This window comes from Catharus ustulatus, chromosome Z, assembly GCF_009819885.2.
Source record: "Catharus ustulatus isolate bCatUst1 chromosome Z, bCatUst1.pri.v2, whole genome shotgun sequence".
NCBI classification, from domain to species: Eukaryota; Metazoa; Chordata; class Aves; order Passeriformes; family Turdidae; genus Catharus; species Catharus ustulatus.
The window spans coordinates 27,807,522-27,823,059 of record NC_046262.2 but is presented as its reverse complement, the minus strand read 5'-3'; the positions used below and the strand labels follow the sequence as shown (position 1 = coordinate 27,823,059).

General features: G+C 40.1%; 1 protein-coding gene across 7 annotated transcripts in view; it reads left to right on the top strand.

Moving 5' to 3' along the window:
* The window catches only part of GLIS3 (GLIS family zinc finger 3), a 161,165-nt gene extending 148,897 nt beyond the window's left edge, over positions 1-12,268 (top strand). For all 7 annotated transcript variants that reach the window (XM_033085542.1, XM_033085541.2, XM_033085539.1 and 4 more), the window contains 3 exons: positions 1,225-1,406; positions 9,110-9,289; positions 10,466-12,268. In XM_033085542.1, coding sequence (XP_032941433.1) covers positions 1,225-1,406; positions 9,110-9,289; positions 10,466-10,602 — 499 coding nt within the window. In that variant the 3' untranslated portion in view covers positions 10,603-12,268. The remainder of the gene's footprint in view (positions 1-1,224; positions 1,407-9,109; positions 9,290-10,465) is intronic.
* Positions 12,269-15,538: the final 3,270 nt, after the last annotated feature.

Below are 15,538 nucleotides of genomic sequence, written 5' to 3'. Positions count from 1 at the left end.
GTTTTTTTTTAATTAGGTTAAGTAAAGGTCCAGTCTCAGGACAACAGGGACCAGCTCCATACTTTAGAACACTGGTAGACTGTTAACTGCAGGCACTGATCTCTCCTAGCAGCAGCCACTGAGCACACAGAGAAGGGTATTCCTTCCTTAGCAGACCTGCAACTTATTTTTAGTGGTGGAGAGACAGGCTGATCTGCAACAGGATTAACACATCACTTTCCACTCGCCCTCTTGCAGAAATATCATGGTTCTTTTTTGGTTTTTGGGAATGTTTCCAGCTTTCTTCTCATTGATGAAAAAGCAGCCCTGAGTCATTGCTGAGCCTTCATTAACAACTAGCTGGATCTCATCAGTCTGTTGGGTGGTTTGGGGCACAGACAGAGCTTTTTGAAGCTGTTAAAATCCTAGCTTTCCATCTGCAAAAAAGATTGCATGACCTATGTGTACTTTGAGGTATGCAGTTTTAAGGAAATGCAGAAAAAAAAATCAGTAAAAAATTAAATTGCATGAAACTCTTTTGTAAAATCTTCAAAAGTAGTGTGTATCCAGTAGTGACAGAGCTGTGCAAAACATGTCACTGAGGTGATGAACTTCTATGGTAGCTGCACTACCAGATTTGTTCTCAATCATTCTCTCCTCTTCCAGGCTTGTAAGTTTATAGTTTGAGTTCAGACTAACATTTTGATTTGGTCATATTCTGGAAGCAATTTAACACTTGCCCTTACCTGCATTATACTGCCATCAGACTGTTTATTTTCAAATAGCTCTGTGTAACAGATGAAGATTTCTAGAGCCTGAAACCTAGGCCTGAACCTAATACCTAATGCCTCAGTGACCAATTACCTGAACTGATCTCTCTCTGTCAGTGAGCAAGATCAGCTATTTATTGACAAAGAAAGTTCATACAAAGCCTTACAGTAAACAACTGGCAGTGCCTCCAAAATCAGGTCCCACTTGAGGTATCTCCTCCAATTATGACTTAGACACACACACAGAAGGAGTGGGTTAAAAGTAGTTTTCCATGATAAGGGGCAATTCAGCCTGGTAATGTCAAGTCTAATGATATGTCACCATTTAATAATGTTTCATCTCTATTTGGGCTGCTCGCTCTTATTTTGGAAGTCTGTATCTGTGCAAATAACTAAAGGGATCTAAATAAAGTAAAAACAATTTTCAGCTCTTATGTATCAGAGATTTTACAGTTTTTTGGTTTTCAACTTCTAGGTTTGTTGCTCCAGCTCCTTCTCCTCACCACATCAGCCCCCAGAGAATGTCCATTCAACAACCCATGATGCAGAGACAGACTCCACAACCTCCTCAGCTTCCACAGCTTGCAGGGATGCCTCTGAAGACATACCAGCCAGCAGAAAGCCCTTCTTTTCAGCCAAATGCCCTTCACATCCAGGGTAAGAAGGAAAAATCTTCATCACTGATGTTAGTTGTTTGTTGCTACCACTTATCTTCAAATTAAGTGTTTCAGGGACTGGCACTGATTTTTTCAGGCACTTTTCCCTGAAAGACCCTGGGAGGTTGCCTTCAGAATCCTGCCTTCAGACTTGTTTACAATTCTTACTTTAGCTAGTTGCTATTCATACTGGTATGGAGTTGCAATGATTCTCTTTAGACTCATTTTCAGTGCTGTTCCTGAAACAGAATGGCAAAAAATTCTGTGATGGCTTTTAATTTTCTAATGTTACACTTCTAATCCCTCCTGATTTAGCATGTGAGTGTTAACCAGGTTTTCAAGAGGTAGAATATTTTTCTCCTTTGTACTTGTGGGGAGATGGAGAACTCTTATTCTGTAAGCATTGCAGCTGCTTTCCCACTTGTGCTGTGTAATCAGCCACTACAAGACCTCTCTCTCTTCAATCCTGTATCTGTCTTCTGTAACCAAGAAGAAAATAATCAGCTTGTGGTTTGGTTTGTTTGTTTTTTTGTTTGTTTTTCCTAGCTGGTGGAGACTGAATGCTAATTACCTTAACATTTCAGGAGTGTGTTGACAGCAGTATTGTTGTTTTCTCTCAACTGTTTAAATATATGGTTTGCCATATTTGTAGACACAAGGTACATAGCAGACTGGACTTTTAAAGGTCTTAGGATTCTGCTTATTGATCAGGCTTTCTGAGAATTACCACTGTAGAAATCTGTCCTGGTTTGAAAGACAGGTGTCTGCTAAGAAATGCAGGAGCCTCTCTTAGAAATGGAGAATGTAAACCCCCTCCCTCCAAATTATTATATTTTTGGAATTAAGGGGACTCTCAGGCAAGGTATGGGGATAAGAATAACAGTTCAGTACTTTACTGATACATATATACAGTAATTTCACGGCCATAAGGCGCACCGGACTATAAGGCGCACCCCCCGGGAGTCGGCAAAATTCGCAGCTTTGTAGATCAGGTAAGGCGCACCGGACTATAGGGCGCACTTTTTTTTTGCAGCGAGGCTCCGCCCCCAGCTCCCCCCACGCGGTTGCTGGCCGAGGCCCCGCCTCAACCCGGCAGCCATGGGCCCCCTGGCCCACCTTCACCTGACAGCCATGGGCCCCCTGGCCCACCCGGACCCGGAAGGGGCAGTGCCGTGGGCCTCCGGGACTACCTCCACCCGGCTGCCGCAGCACTGCCGGCTCCCCCCAAGGCTCATGGCTCACACTTCCGGTTTGGCAAATGTCGCAACTTTGTCCATTATATAAGGCGCACCGGACTATAAGGCGCACCTCCAGGTTCTGGGGAAAATTTTAGTCGAAAGGGTGCGCTTTATAGTTGTGAAATTACTGTATATATGTATGTATATATAACAAGGCAAACGAAACAACTACGAAATTACCAACAACCAGAACAGGAACCAGTGACAGTTCTTTTGGCTGTGGACACCTTGCCCCTTCGGTGCAGTTACGGTCACAGCTGGCAGTCAGTGCCAGCCGGCTCCCGGTGAGCAGGGGAGATGCGGTGATCACAGAGGTGTGGAGGGGCTGGGGGTGATGGGGGCTGTGTCCGGATGGGAAGGGTGCAGAACAGACGGATCTCAGGGCAGTGTCGGTCCCGGTGCTCCAACAGGATGTCTGGAGGTGGCAGCTGAGGCAGTCCGAGCAGGGGGTGCAGGGTCCCACAGCTGAGGAAGGGCAGCTCCCGGCCTTGGGATGGCAGGGCGAGGTTTTCCAGCGGCCTGTGGTTTTTCCAGACTTTCTCCGAGAGCCAAACGAGCGAGACAGCGAGCAGCTGCCCCCAGCTCTCCTCTACCTGCCCCTGAGCTCACAGTGTTCCCCCTCACCTTCCCCCTGCCCTGAGAGAGAAAACTCCAAAAAAGGGACAGGGAGTCATCCCCTCCCTCTGTCACTAGCCATCTTAGCATGTCAGTGGGAAAAAATTGCAGACAGAGAGGAGAGGGGGGAAAAAAGAAAAAAACAACCCCCAACAATATCACAGGAAATATCCTGGGAAGAGCAAGATATATCAGTTTTGCACAGCCTGGTTTTTGGTAGTGGGGGGATCAGAGAGGCAGCTTCTGTAAGAAACTTCTGGAAGCTTCAACCATGTCCAGCAGAGCAAATCCCTGATGGCTCTGAGGATGGACACGCTGCTGGCCAAGGCTGGGTCAACCAGAGATGATGGTAATGCCTCTGTGATAACAAATTTAGGAAGAAAATCTAAACAAAAAAACACAGTTTTGCTTCTAGTCAGAGACAAGGAGGAGGTGAGAACGTGTGAGGGAAACAGCATGGAGACACCAAGGTCAGTGCAGAAGGAGGGCAGGAGGTGCTCCAGGAGCTGGAGCCAAGATTCCTCTGCAGGCCATGGAGAGACCATGGTGAAACAACTGTGCTCTCCAGCCATGGGGATACATGGGGCATGCAGAGATCCACCCTCAGCCCATGGGGATCCATGGGGGATGCAGAGATCCAACCCACAGAGATCACCCACATGAGGGAGGTGCCCATGACAGGGCTGGTGATGCCTGGAGGAGGCTGTGATCCAGTGGGAGACCCAGGGGAGGGAGAGAGTCCTGCTCCCAGGCTGGAGCAGCCTGTCCCTGGAGGAGTGCACCCCATGGAAGACTGACGCACACCACAGCAGTTCTGAAAGCCCTGTCTGCCCGTGGGAGGGACTCACGTTGCAGCAGGTGAGGTTTGGCTGCTGCTCGTGAGATTGGACCCACGCTGGGGAAGTTCATGGAGAACTGTGTCCCACAGGAGGGACCCCATGGCCTCACAGGGGAAGGACTCCTCTCCCTGAGCAGTAGAAGAAAATCTCAGTGACAACTGACCAAAACTCCCATGTCCTGTCTCCCTGTGCTGTCAGTGGGATGCAGGCGGAGGGGAAGGTGTTTAAAAGCCTTATTTCACTTCTCATTATCCTCCCCTGATTCTGTTAGTAATAAATTTCACTTTGCAAGCTTAAGTTGAGTCTGTTTTGCCCTTAAAGTGTTTTCTCCTGGCCCTTATCTCATTCATGAACCTTTTGTTAATTCTTTTCCCTTTTTTCCCTCTGCTGCCCAGGGGAGGGTGAGTGAGCAACTCTCGTGGGTGCTTGGCATTTGGCCAGCGTCAAACCACAACACAAGGCTTCTTTTATTTTCTTCCATTGATGTAAGCAGTCTCTCTCGGCAAAGAGAGGAAATAGGCATCTCCTTGAGTTCATAAATGTGAAGCAAAGAAAGTAAAGTGCCAATCCTGTTACATTCTTTGTATTGTACTGGCCACGGAGAAGCAGGATCTGAGACAGGTGGTTTTCTCCACAAAGTAGTAATTCCTCACATCACTGATAGTACTAGAAGAACATAAAATTTACCAATGGACGTAAGCAGTTATTGTTGGCTTTCTGTATTTTCTGATAGAAGTTTCACTAATACTATATGGTCAACAGAGTACAGGGTGAAATTTCTTAATACACAGTTCATTATCATATGACATATATGAAAACATGCCAGAACAGATCCAGTAAATTCCTTGTGCAAGACTTGAAGGGATCAGGTTAGCCCTTCTGTTTCCACAGTACAAACCATCTTATTTTATTCCCTTCTTTGCTGAACATTTGGCAAGAACTCATCTTCTGGAAAGGCATCCAGACATTAGGGTTTCTCTTCCTGCCTGGCACAAAAATTGTCTTGCAATTATACAGATGGCTTTACCACATTCTTCCTCTCATGGCCATGGGAGTTTTAGAAATCCCAGAAAATGGGAGTACAACCAGTTGCTCCAAAGTAGACTTTCCAAAGAATCCTGCTTCCCAGGGGTTCAGAAATCACCCTGGATTAATTGTTACTCCACACAGGATTTGCACCAGCTTGTGCAGCAGCCTTCATATCTCCTTGGTCATCTTCTCTTCAGGGCAGCCCACATCAATGCTATTGTGTTCCCATCTCCGTCTCCTACAGTTCAAAGAGGATTTAAAAGAACAAAAGATGTGGGTTATCATACTTTACAAGAAGAAGACCCAGTAGAGACTCATTCATCTGAGTAAATGTCACATTTTAATTGAAGCCCTATTACATATCCAAATTTAAAATTCAGTTTAATGCTATCTGCTGAGATCAAAAAATGGTTGACTTTCAAGGGCTTGGACCTTAAACCTGTACTATACTTAGTCCCACATTAGCATTACTGTGTCTGCCTCACTCTCCTAGGAAAGCCTGTGTTGAAAATAGACACTGCTGACAGAAATTATATGCACACAGCTAACAACTCAAAGTTCAAATTCTAAAGATCTTTGCACTTAAAATTGGTATGAAGACAGTATAGACTGAACTTTAACCCACAATGTGAGTATTAAATGTTTCTTCAAAGATCAAGTAACCTATTGTCACTGTACAAGGTATTTTGTCGGAATGCACTCCCTCCAGCTTAAGCACAGCTGTCTCATCCTATATACTGCACTGAAAGTGTTGTCCTGTGTGCCATAAAGGCTTACCTAAACTCTCCTTTCAAAAGCAGATGCTTCAAGAGTTCATGTTCTTTCAGTGCCAATACAAAGATTGCTGTCTTCCTTGGTCAGTTCATAACAATGCAGAAAAACACCATAGTTATCTCCACACCATACTATTATGTATACAAGAAGTGGCTGTGGGAAGTTCTGTTAATTTCTATCTCCTGCAGTTCACAACCTGCCTTTTCAAGATTTTAAGTGCTGTAACTATAGCCACTTCAGCTCAATCTGCTACCAGACAATAGTGACAATTTGCCTTAGTATGTAGTCTTAAACTTGTCAGTTCCATTTAAATTTGCTTTATCAAGGAAGAAAGAGTTTCATTACCCAAAAGCTTTTTGAAGAAACAAGTTCTAAATAGATGCAGTTTCTGAAAGCCTGAACATCTTAAAAGATCATGGTGATCTCAGAGTACTATCCTTTAGAGAGAAATATGTATGAGATCTAAGACTGGCAGCCTTCTTGTACGTAATAGCTACTTGTATTGTGAAATGTCTTTTCCTTGGAAGAACATTGTCTACAGTTCAAGTTTCATTATTTGTTCTGAGTAATTTTCAACATACACAGTTATGTCAGAGAAGGCTTTCTATTGCCTCAGTTAATATTACATAATTGACTAAATATTCCCTTTTCTTGCTCTTGTGAAATTCACAATATCCTTTGCTGCTAAGTGATGATGTTGGCTGCCTCACTGAGCTGTAGTGAAGCTCTTCCTTTCATTAGGTTGTGGTATCTTTTACTGTATTACCATTCCATAAATCTGAAACTATCCTGACCTGGAGACTGGAATGACAACTTCCCAGCTAGATGCTGTTGCATGCCAATGTAATACGTGTTTGTAGACAGAAGACAGTGCAGCTGGAAATCTGCAACAATTGGTCCAGCACCTGCACTATATTGGTGATTCTTTTCAGTCACGAAAAACTACTCTCAGGAGAGGTGTCTGAAGACACAGACACCTACAGTACACAAGCAACTGCAAGAATAAAGTATTGCTTGCTCTGAGACAAACTGGAAGAGACATGCTAGGCGTGAAAGGAAAGAACAGCAACAGAAGTTCCCTCTTCCCAGTGAGAAAGTTTTTGTGCTAAGGTTTTTGTGTTAAGGTAAAACTTCTTTGAGCATGGGAAAAACTGACTTGCTTTTGGATGCATCTGATACTGTGAACATTTTTGCATCAGAAATCTGATTGTCCTTTAAAATTGTGTCTGTAACTATGTTTATGTGTGTTTGTGACTTAAGCTGATGGCCAGAGCTGTCTGAGTTATGGAAGAAATAAAAAAAAATGCAAAGTATTAATTTAAAGAAAAGAAAAAGTTGTCATTTATTTAAAAAAAGAAGTTAGCTGATATGAGTTAGTTATATTAGTGCTTCTATAGAGACAGCTCTACCAGTTACAGCTATCTTTAAATTACAAATAATAAGATTTTAATGAGCAGAAACATTTCTATTCTTTTCACATTGGCAAATCCAGTATTGTTGATTTGCAAATTAGTACAGTATGTGACTTGTATCTCTCGCTTGCTCTTTATTTTCCCTTTGTTCTTTACAGCCAGATGGTACCACATGATTACTTGGTGTTTGTGTAATTTGCCTAGTGGACATGCAGAAATATGCCACAAAGAAACACTATCTTGAAGTATTTCAGGCCAAAGACAGTTGGAATTTTTCCATGCCATAGCAGCAAATACTACTTACACATGGCATGTATTTCTGAATGGCAACTACAATGATTTTCTTGAGAAAATATTCTCTTTCTTGTGACAGGCAGAGATATGACTGAGGAGGAAATAGTTGTCCATCAGAAACTTCCTACCATATGGAAATAATAATTGTGGCAGTCATTTTTTTACATATCTATAATGAAATCTCTGTCCACAACAGTTCAATAGGATAAGTCCGATATTACAAATGTACGTGGACAACTGTACGTGTGAATTTGAGCTGACCTGTCTACTAGGGCTTTTTAGATATTCACCATCTTTCAGGACAAGGCTCTTTATGTGATAAAAAGTGAGAGCTTCGTGCTTTTAGAAGCAATTCTAACAGCTTACATTTCTTCTATCATATTCAAAAATATTTCATTTTTCTAGGGAAGTAATGTGATCATGTCAGAAAAGTAGCTATTTGTTCTGTACCTTGACATCATGAATCTTGGCTGTAGTGTACTGATTCAAAGAAACACAGCTGATGGTAACCCCGTGCATGTGTGTGTTGTAAATAGTTTCATAAAAGAAAAGTTTTTACAATCTAGAATTGGAGCTGAAATGTTCAGTTGCTGGAGCTTTATTAGCCAGCCCATTTGCCTTTTTGTAGTTTTTCCAGTGCTGCATGGAACACAGAAAACTGATGGTACAGCTAGTTCCCTAATACATATCTCAAATATGGTCAGGGTCTACTGGCTGAGTTGGATATAGTTTTGTGTTATCCTACATTCAGCTGTATTGTAGATTATCTTGGACATGACCCTGTGTGAATGAAGACACCAAGTCAGGAGATTTTGCTGTGTCATGTTGGGCTCCAGTTCTAAGACCTCTGCACTTGATGCACTGCAGATGCACACAAAGACATTTAGAATAGTGCTAAATAACTGAGAGAAAGGGAACTACATACGCTTATTTCTTGTTCATGATTCTCTATTTTAAAAGGTGGATAATTGACACTGAATTGTGAAAAGAATTTGTATCCAGGAAAGCTACATTACTTTTCTGTGCTCTCTTTCCATCATAAAAAATTTTTGCTCAGAGTCCTTCTGCATAACCCTACAATCAGCCAGCTGTCTTGGCATCAGTGATAGATCCTTGGATTTTATTCAAACTTTACTTGGGTAATCTTTTATTTTGAATTTAGCATTTTCTTAGATTTTCTGGCAGATGCACAGCATGTCTGGAGAGTACAAGTTCAGACAGAGTGTAGGGAGAAATTTCCTGGAAAATTTCAGCTTCTAGCCAGTCAGTGCCTCTCACAGGTCATGCTGGAATCAGAATGTCCATGTACTAGATTGTGTTGGAAATCAGTAGCAACTTGAGGAAGTTTTGGAAAGCATCATATCAATACTGTTTTATTTGTTTTATTGAAAACCAAGTGGTAGGGCAGTTGAGGTTTTTATCATTCTCATGACCATGGTTTCCACAAACTATCCTTTGTATCTCTGTCCAGGTCTTTTACTGATGTCCTTCTTCTCATTCTAGGTTTTTATGGGCAGCTTCAGACTTTCTGCCCTCCGCATTATGCTGACCCTCAGAAGAACATACAACACAGTGTTTCTTGTGATATGGTTCCTCCAGTTGACTGCTCAGCTCTCACATCAGTGGGCCAGGCAGGGCTTGGCATTTTCCATCAAAGTTTTTCAGATCATTCTGGTATCAAAGGTAAATAACAGCTAGCGACTCCATGTGTGATTGTGTACAGTTTGTGAACTTTGGCAGATGTACACGAGCTGTGTGTTTGGGTGGGATGTGTCATGACAGATTTGACTCTTTGCAAAGAGGAGATGGTTTCCAGACCTTCATTAGTGGTTGTGTTGAGGCCGGCTCTTGCTGCAAGTGGCTGTAACAACCAGCCTGTGTGCAGTCTGCACACTGCTGAAGGCTCCTCAAGGTTCTAGCCTCTGGGGCTTAGACAACTTGTAGATTTGAAATACAGAAATACAGTCCATTGAGCCCTCTGTGATATTTGTGCAGCTGCTCCACTGCACTGCATGTATTGTGGCAGGGACCTGAGATCGTTCAAACTACTGATTTTGCTTGGTTCATCTTTGGTTTTTATCAGTCTTGAATTTCATTTATTCACGTTTCCGTGACAAAAACTGCCTGTGTGCAGTTTAACTTAGTCTCTGCCTAGATAAAAAGTACTTAAGGGGCTTGCATGCTGCCTCTGGAAGGATGAAAGATCTCTGTGCAAAGGATCAGTACAAGACAGTAAGCCTAATCTTAGCGTTCAACTAATGCCTAGGTCTTCTACTGTTCTTCCACACAGAACTAATCCATTTAACATTTATTGTGCTTTGATGTGCCTTTTATATCTTGGTCCTTCGAACTGTATTGCAAAGCCATTGCACCTGTAATTACAAAGAGGCATCTCACAGTATGTAAACATATTATCCAAAGATGGGAGTGTGTCTGCAAACACAAAGTTACTCTTGGGCTTACTATTGCCACTTGTAAAAGGTAGTAATTTCTGTGCCAGGGTCTACTTTACTTTTATATTTTGTTGTCTTTTATTCAGTGTTCAATATGATGAAATTTGTTAAACAAGCATGAAGTTTATTTTTTTAATGATCACATTTTAACACCCATTAAATGGGGCAGTGTTAGTTGCAGTGAAACCTGCACTACTTCAGAATTGACTCTGACAGAACTGAAAATTCTTCCCTTGGTAAGAAGTACGTTATGTAGTTAATTTCATACATATATTGGCTTATTGATTTTATTTGTGTATTTGATTTAAGACCATTTCCAGTTCTATGCATAAGGATTAGGACATACTTCACGATATAATTATCCTACTTATTAACTGTGGTTTTTGTGTTTTGTTTCTTCTCCCAGTGTATGACTTTCCAGCAGGGTCTGTAGGTATTTTTGGTGATGCAGCTTACAGCATGCCAGACCACAGCAGTTTCCTACAAGTAAATGCAGTGGATCATTGTTCCAGCCAGCTTTCTTCTGTATATACTGAAGGTTAAAGTAATGCATATCTAGTTACAAGAACTTGATTATGTTTCATCTTGCCCTTCTTTTATTTCCCTACAAATTTCTTCTCTTCATGAAACTACCATGTATGTATGGGGATATGACTAAATATACATACATAATGGAGAGGAACTGCAAGCAGCCAACTGAGAAGGAGAATGTTTGGATGAAGCAAGCTTTGCCAAAACCTTAGCAATTGTTTCTTTTCTTCTCATCTGTGGTACACCAACAATACTTTTAAAATTATTCCTTATTTTAATTTCTCAAAGGGAATTCAGAGACCAAATAAGAAAACTGGTTGTTGGCTATAATCCTTTCAAGCTGAATGGGTGCACTTACAGAAGAACACAGCTTTAGAAAATTACTTTATCAAAACAGGAAAAGAAGCAAAACCAGAGCATACTACAAACAGTTCAAAGGCATACAGTTTTTGCACACTGTGTCTGCGTGTGATATTTCCAAAGTTTAACACACACACCAGTATCCAGAAGGGAGAGAAATTTGACATATATGTTGACACTACCTATTGGAGGCATTGGTGTGGCTTCTTTTTGGATCAAACGTTGTTGGTAGAGGATTTCTTACAGTCCTCAGGTTAGGTGTTCTTTCCTTCCCTCTTTATTTTATGCCATACAGTATGGCTACTACTGTTTTCCCAATACTCATTCTGACCGTTTAAGCATTAATAAGAAGGTTTAAATACACAAGAAGTTATGTGGACTTTGTCTCTATTTAGCACATCTACCCAGTAAGCATAAACACATTTTAACTTTCAGTTGCTTTTTAATTAGATTGTCGAGCATTGTTGCTGTATGTGCTATAGTCTTCTGCAGGAAGGTTTAAAATATTTTGTAGGAAAGATTCTTCCTTGAATTCCACCTATTTTTTTAAAAAGCTATCTGTACTGATTCAATTAATTTTTGGTTGTCCTAATCTTTTTCCGTAACACATTTTCAGAAAGAAGAACTACTCTTAAGTGTACTATGTTTTCTCTGGTTATTTAGAAAGATAAAACTGGGCTGGTTTGGTGGTTTTGATTTTTCTGATCAATGTCAGGCTCAAGGTTCTCAAATTTAGTCCAGGATGCAAGAAAATTAGGTTGTCCTTCATGAAACGTACAAGGTTATGAGTTAAAGCCAGTATTTTGCAGTAGAGATGTCATCACTGTGATCCTGTATACTTTGAGAACAATTCTTACTTTAGTAAGACTGAGTTTTTAGTTTTAATTCCTGTCCATCCATTTTGTGGACTTGTTACTGTGCAGTGTACATCTTAATATTCTCATGACCTGATTGAGTAAGGACAGAAAAGTTCATTCTTGCAGGCTGGACCATTACTATGCTTCTGAAATCACTCTTCTAAAAAGATAAACTTTAAAAAAAAAAAGGTTTATACAAACTCTCTTGTTTTCCTGGCAAGCTTTTGAGAATTGTTAACTCCACTTTGGCTCAAATTTAATCTGAAATTATGTGGATGAATTTATGTCCAGATGTTTGTGAACACTGGCAATGTTTTGATGTTTGTATTCATTAAGTATATTCTTATGTGCAGTCATGTGCTTAAATATTTAATGGAGAGATTTTCATCCGATACATAGAATATATGAATAACCACATACACGTAATAAAGTACAACAAGAAGTAAAGTGACTAAAATACAGATTATTCTATGTCAAGTTCTTCCCCCATATATTCTGCTTCTCACATCACAACAGAATGTGTCCCTCTGCTCCAATTTGCACTGAGGTCTAGATGTTTTCATATGTGATTTGCATTGGGTTAAATGCATTGGGTTAAGGCATCCTCCACAGCTATACACATGCAATTAAAGAGACAGTCTTTTTTTTTTTTTTTGCATTGATCACAAGTTTTGCTTTTTAATAAAGCTTTAATTTTGTACTGTCTTAAAGCCCATTCTGTGGTAACTGCACAAGCGTAACTTGGTTAATTAGTCACACTGAACACTTCAATTTCAAATGTGTGGAATTGTGTTTTGTTCCACCAAAGTCAGCAAGGGCAGGGTCAGACTAAATGTGGACATACGCATGTACATAGACATGTATCTATATACTTTCATATATATAAACCCTTCAAAATTCTTTTAACCACATTATTGTCCCGAATTTGTCCACTGCTGTTTACAAAACTGAAATACTGTTACTGTCTTCAGATCTGTACTGCCTTAACTTTCAAACTTTTTGAAATAATTTTTTCTAGTATCTGAATGTTCAAGTTGTTCTGTAGAGTTGGGGGATTATACATTTTGAAACATGCTGACCAAAGGGAAAGTGAGAGTACAGAATTCAAAAAGGGCATTTTTAACTTGGGGGTTCATCAGTTACAGTAATTTCACGATTATAAGCCGCACTGAGTATAAGCCGCACTTCTGGGTTTCAGCAACTTTTTGTGTTTTTGTCCATATATAAGCCGCACCTGATTATAAGCCGCAGTTTACAATACAGAGTGTGATAAAAGGTATCTGTTCTATCACCATCTGTTGAGGGTGGGGACAGTGATCCTTATCTCAATGGCAGATAATCTGCTAATGGGCCATCCATTGAAACCAGACAGGGCATTGTTCTTTATCTTTTCACAACCCATCCTTCCTCCAGGGAGTCATTGTCTGCTAATGGCCCATTGAGTCCCACTGTGTGACTGATAAAATTACTGCATCCCATTGAAAGTTGCTCCAGCCAGGGGGAAGAGCCCAACATTTCTTACCAACATAAAAACAGAGGTTTTGGGACACTAAGGGAGCCCCTTTCTCCACTGGACTCCAGTGGAAAACTGGATTTCTCCACATCACCACTGGATCCCCGGAGGGAAACTGCACCTTCTACAGGAGCACTGCTCCAACTGAGCCACATCTGTCACTGCAGGAGGATGCAGCCACCATTTAATGGGACTGCTACCAACACCCTGCCTGACGGGGTGTCAGGTTGTACTCTGACTTTGTCAGGGTTTGGAGTTTGTTTCTTTGTAGTACTATATTTCTGTTTTGATTTCCCTAGAAAAGAACTGTTATTCCTAATTTCCATATTTTTGCCTGAAAGCCCCTTGATTTCCAAATTATAATAATTTGGAGAGAGGGGGTTTACATTCTCCATTTCAAAGAGAAGTTCCTGCCTTTCTCAGCAGACACCTGTCCTCCAAACTAAAACAGCAACTTTGTGTTTTTTGTCCGTACATAAGCCGCACCTGATTATAAGCCGCACTTTGGGTTCGGACCAAAATTTTAGTCAAAATGGTGTGGCTTGTAATCGTGAAATTACTGTACATTTAAAAAAGGAAAGGATTGCAAATCGTTAATTCATTCTTTCACATACATATAATATATATATTTACAGCTTTCCGTAAGCCTTAATCCTAAAAAGAAGGCCCTAGAGAACAGCCAAAACACATAAATGTGGGCTATCAGTCTGTAAAAAGGTATGCTTTTGTTTACTTCTCATTCAGAGGCAAAGAGGATTCTTCACTATTATTTATTGTTCTCTTTGGAGTTGGACTGACTTTGAGGCATCAATTTAATCACTGAGGGCAGTTGCATAGAAAACCTCATTGCATCTCATGTATATTGGATATTTAAATGAGGAATCCTGTTTGTCACAATCAAAAATGGTGCTTGAGGAAATACAATTTTGTGGGTTATCTGCATAACTGAGTTATTTGCAAATACTTGTGCCTCAGTGAGTTTTGTGTAGTTACTCTACTTGGTGTATTGTTATTCTAAAGGGATTCATATCTAAGAGATGAAGTTATTTTAGACTATGGACATTAAACAATATTCAAAAGAAATTAATTACAATTGTCTTTTATACAATTCAACCCTGTACCAGCTCAGTGGTCTTTTGATATCTGCATTAGAAATGGTTCTACACTGGAGTTTAAAATACAAAGTGCATGTGTGTAAGTGGAAGTGTATGAGTGCACGTGTGGATTTGGGTCTCCCTTTCTATGTGTGTATACACACAAACATACAGGCATTGTGGATTACTACTATGATGCTGAAGACTTGCAGTACTAAGGCCATCTGTCACACTGTATATTGTTTTCAGCTTTTCTTGAAAAGGTGTGAATGAGTATAAAAATTACATTTTAACGGTTTATTCCCTGTTTTTCCTGTGTAATTTTATAGCAGATTTTTTTTAAATGGCACTTTTTCTTGTTTGTATGGAATTTTGTTCTTGGTTTGGGGCTTTTTGTGTATGTATATATATTTCCTTGAAGCAGGTAAAGCAAAAGAAAAAGACCACAAATTAAAACTAGCTGAGTTTTTATTTAAGGAAAAGAAATCCTTTTGTGCTGTACAGAAAGCAGAATCTGTACAGGAAGCAGCATCTTGTGTAACATTTTTTACACAAAGCACTTTGGTGAGGAGATAAAGTGGGATTATGTTTTTCCTAAACCTTACAGAGTAATCTACATATTTATTCATACTTACATATATACATATGCTTTTAATTTGCCATACTGTATATCTGTCTGATATATCTTGCTCTAAATAAATGTCTGTTGCATGTCATGAAAAAAAACAAAAATTCAAAAGAATTAGTTGCATCTTTTGCTCTACTAGTATGTGTGATTTTGTGATTTTTTTACAGTTATTTTTCATACAATCATAAGTTATTTTTGTCCTGTTTTATAACATTCTGTTTTATATAAAAGTGAAAGGCGTATGTGCATGGTACAAAATAAAACTGGAAAATTGTAATTCCATTCATTACATTACCTGTAGAACATAATATTGTGATATGCCTATAAAGAGAACTGCTCCAGCCATTGTCCTTCACCATAATACTACTAGTATTTGTATTGATTCATATAATTAGAAACAGAAATAGGAAATAAACTCTTGGAGATTTTGCAAAAAACCCCACTCATCTCAGAGTTTTAAGTCTGGATTTAATTCTTGTTATAATGAGGCTAGAGA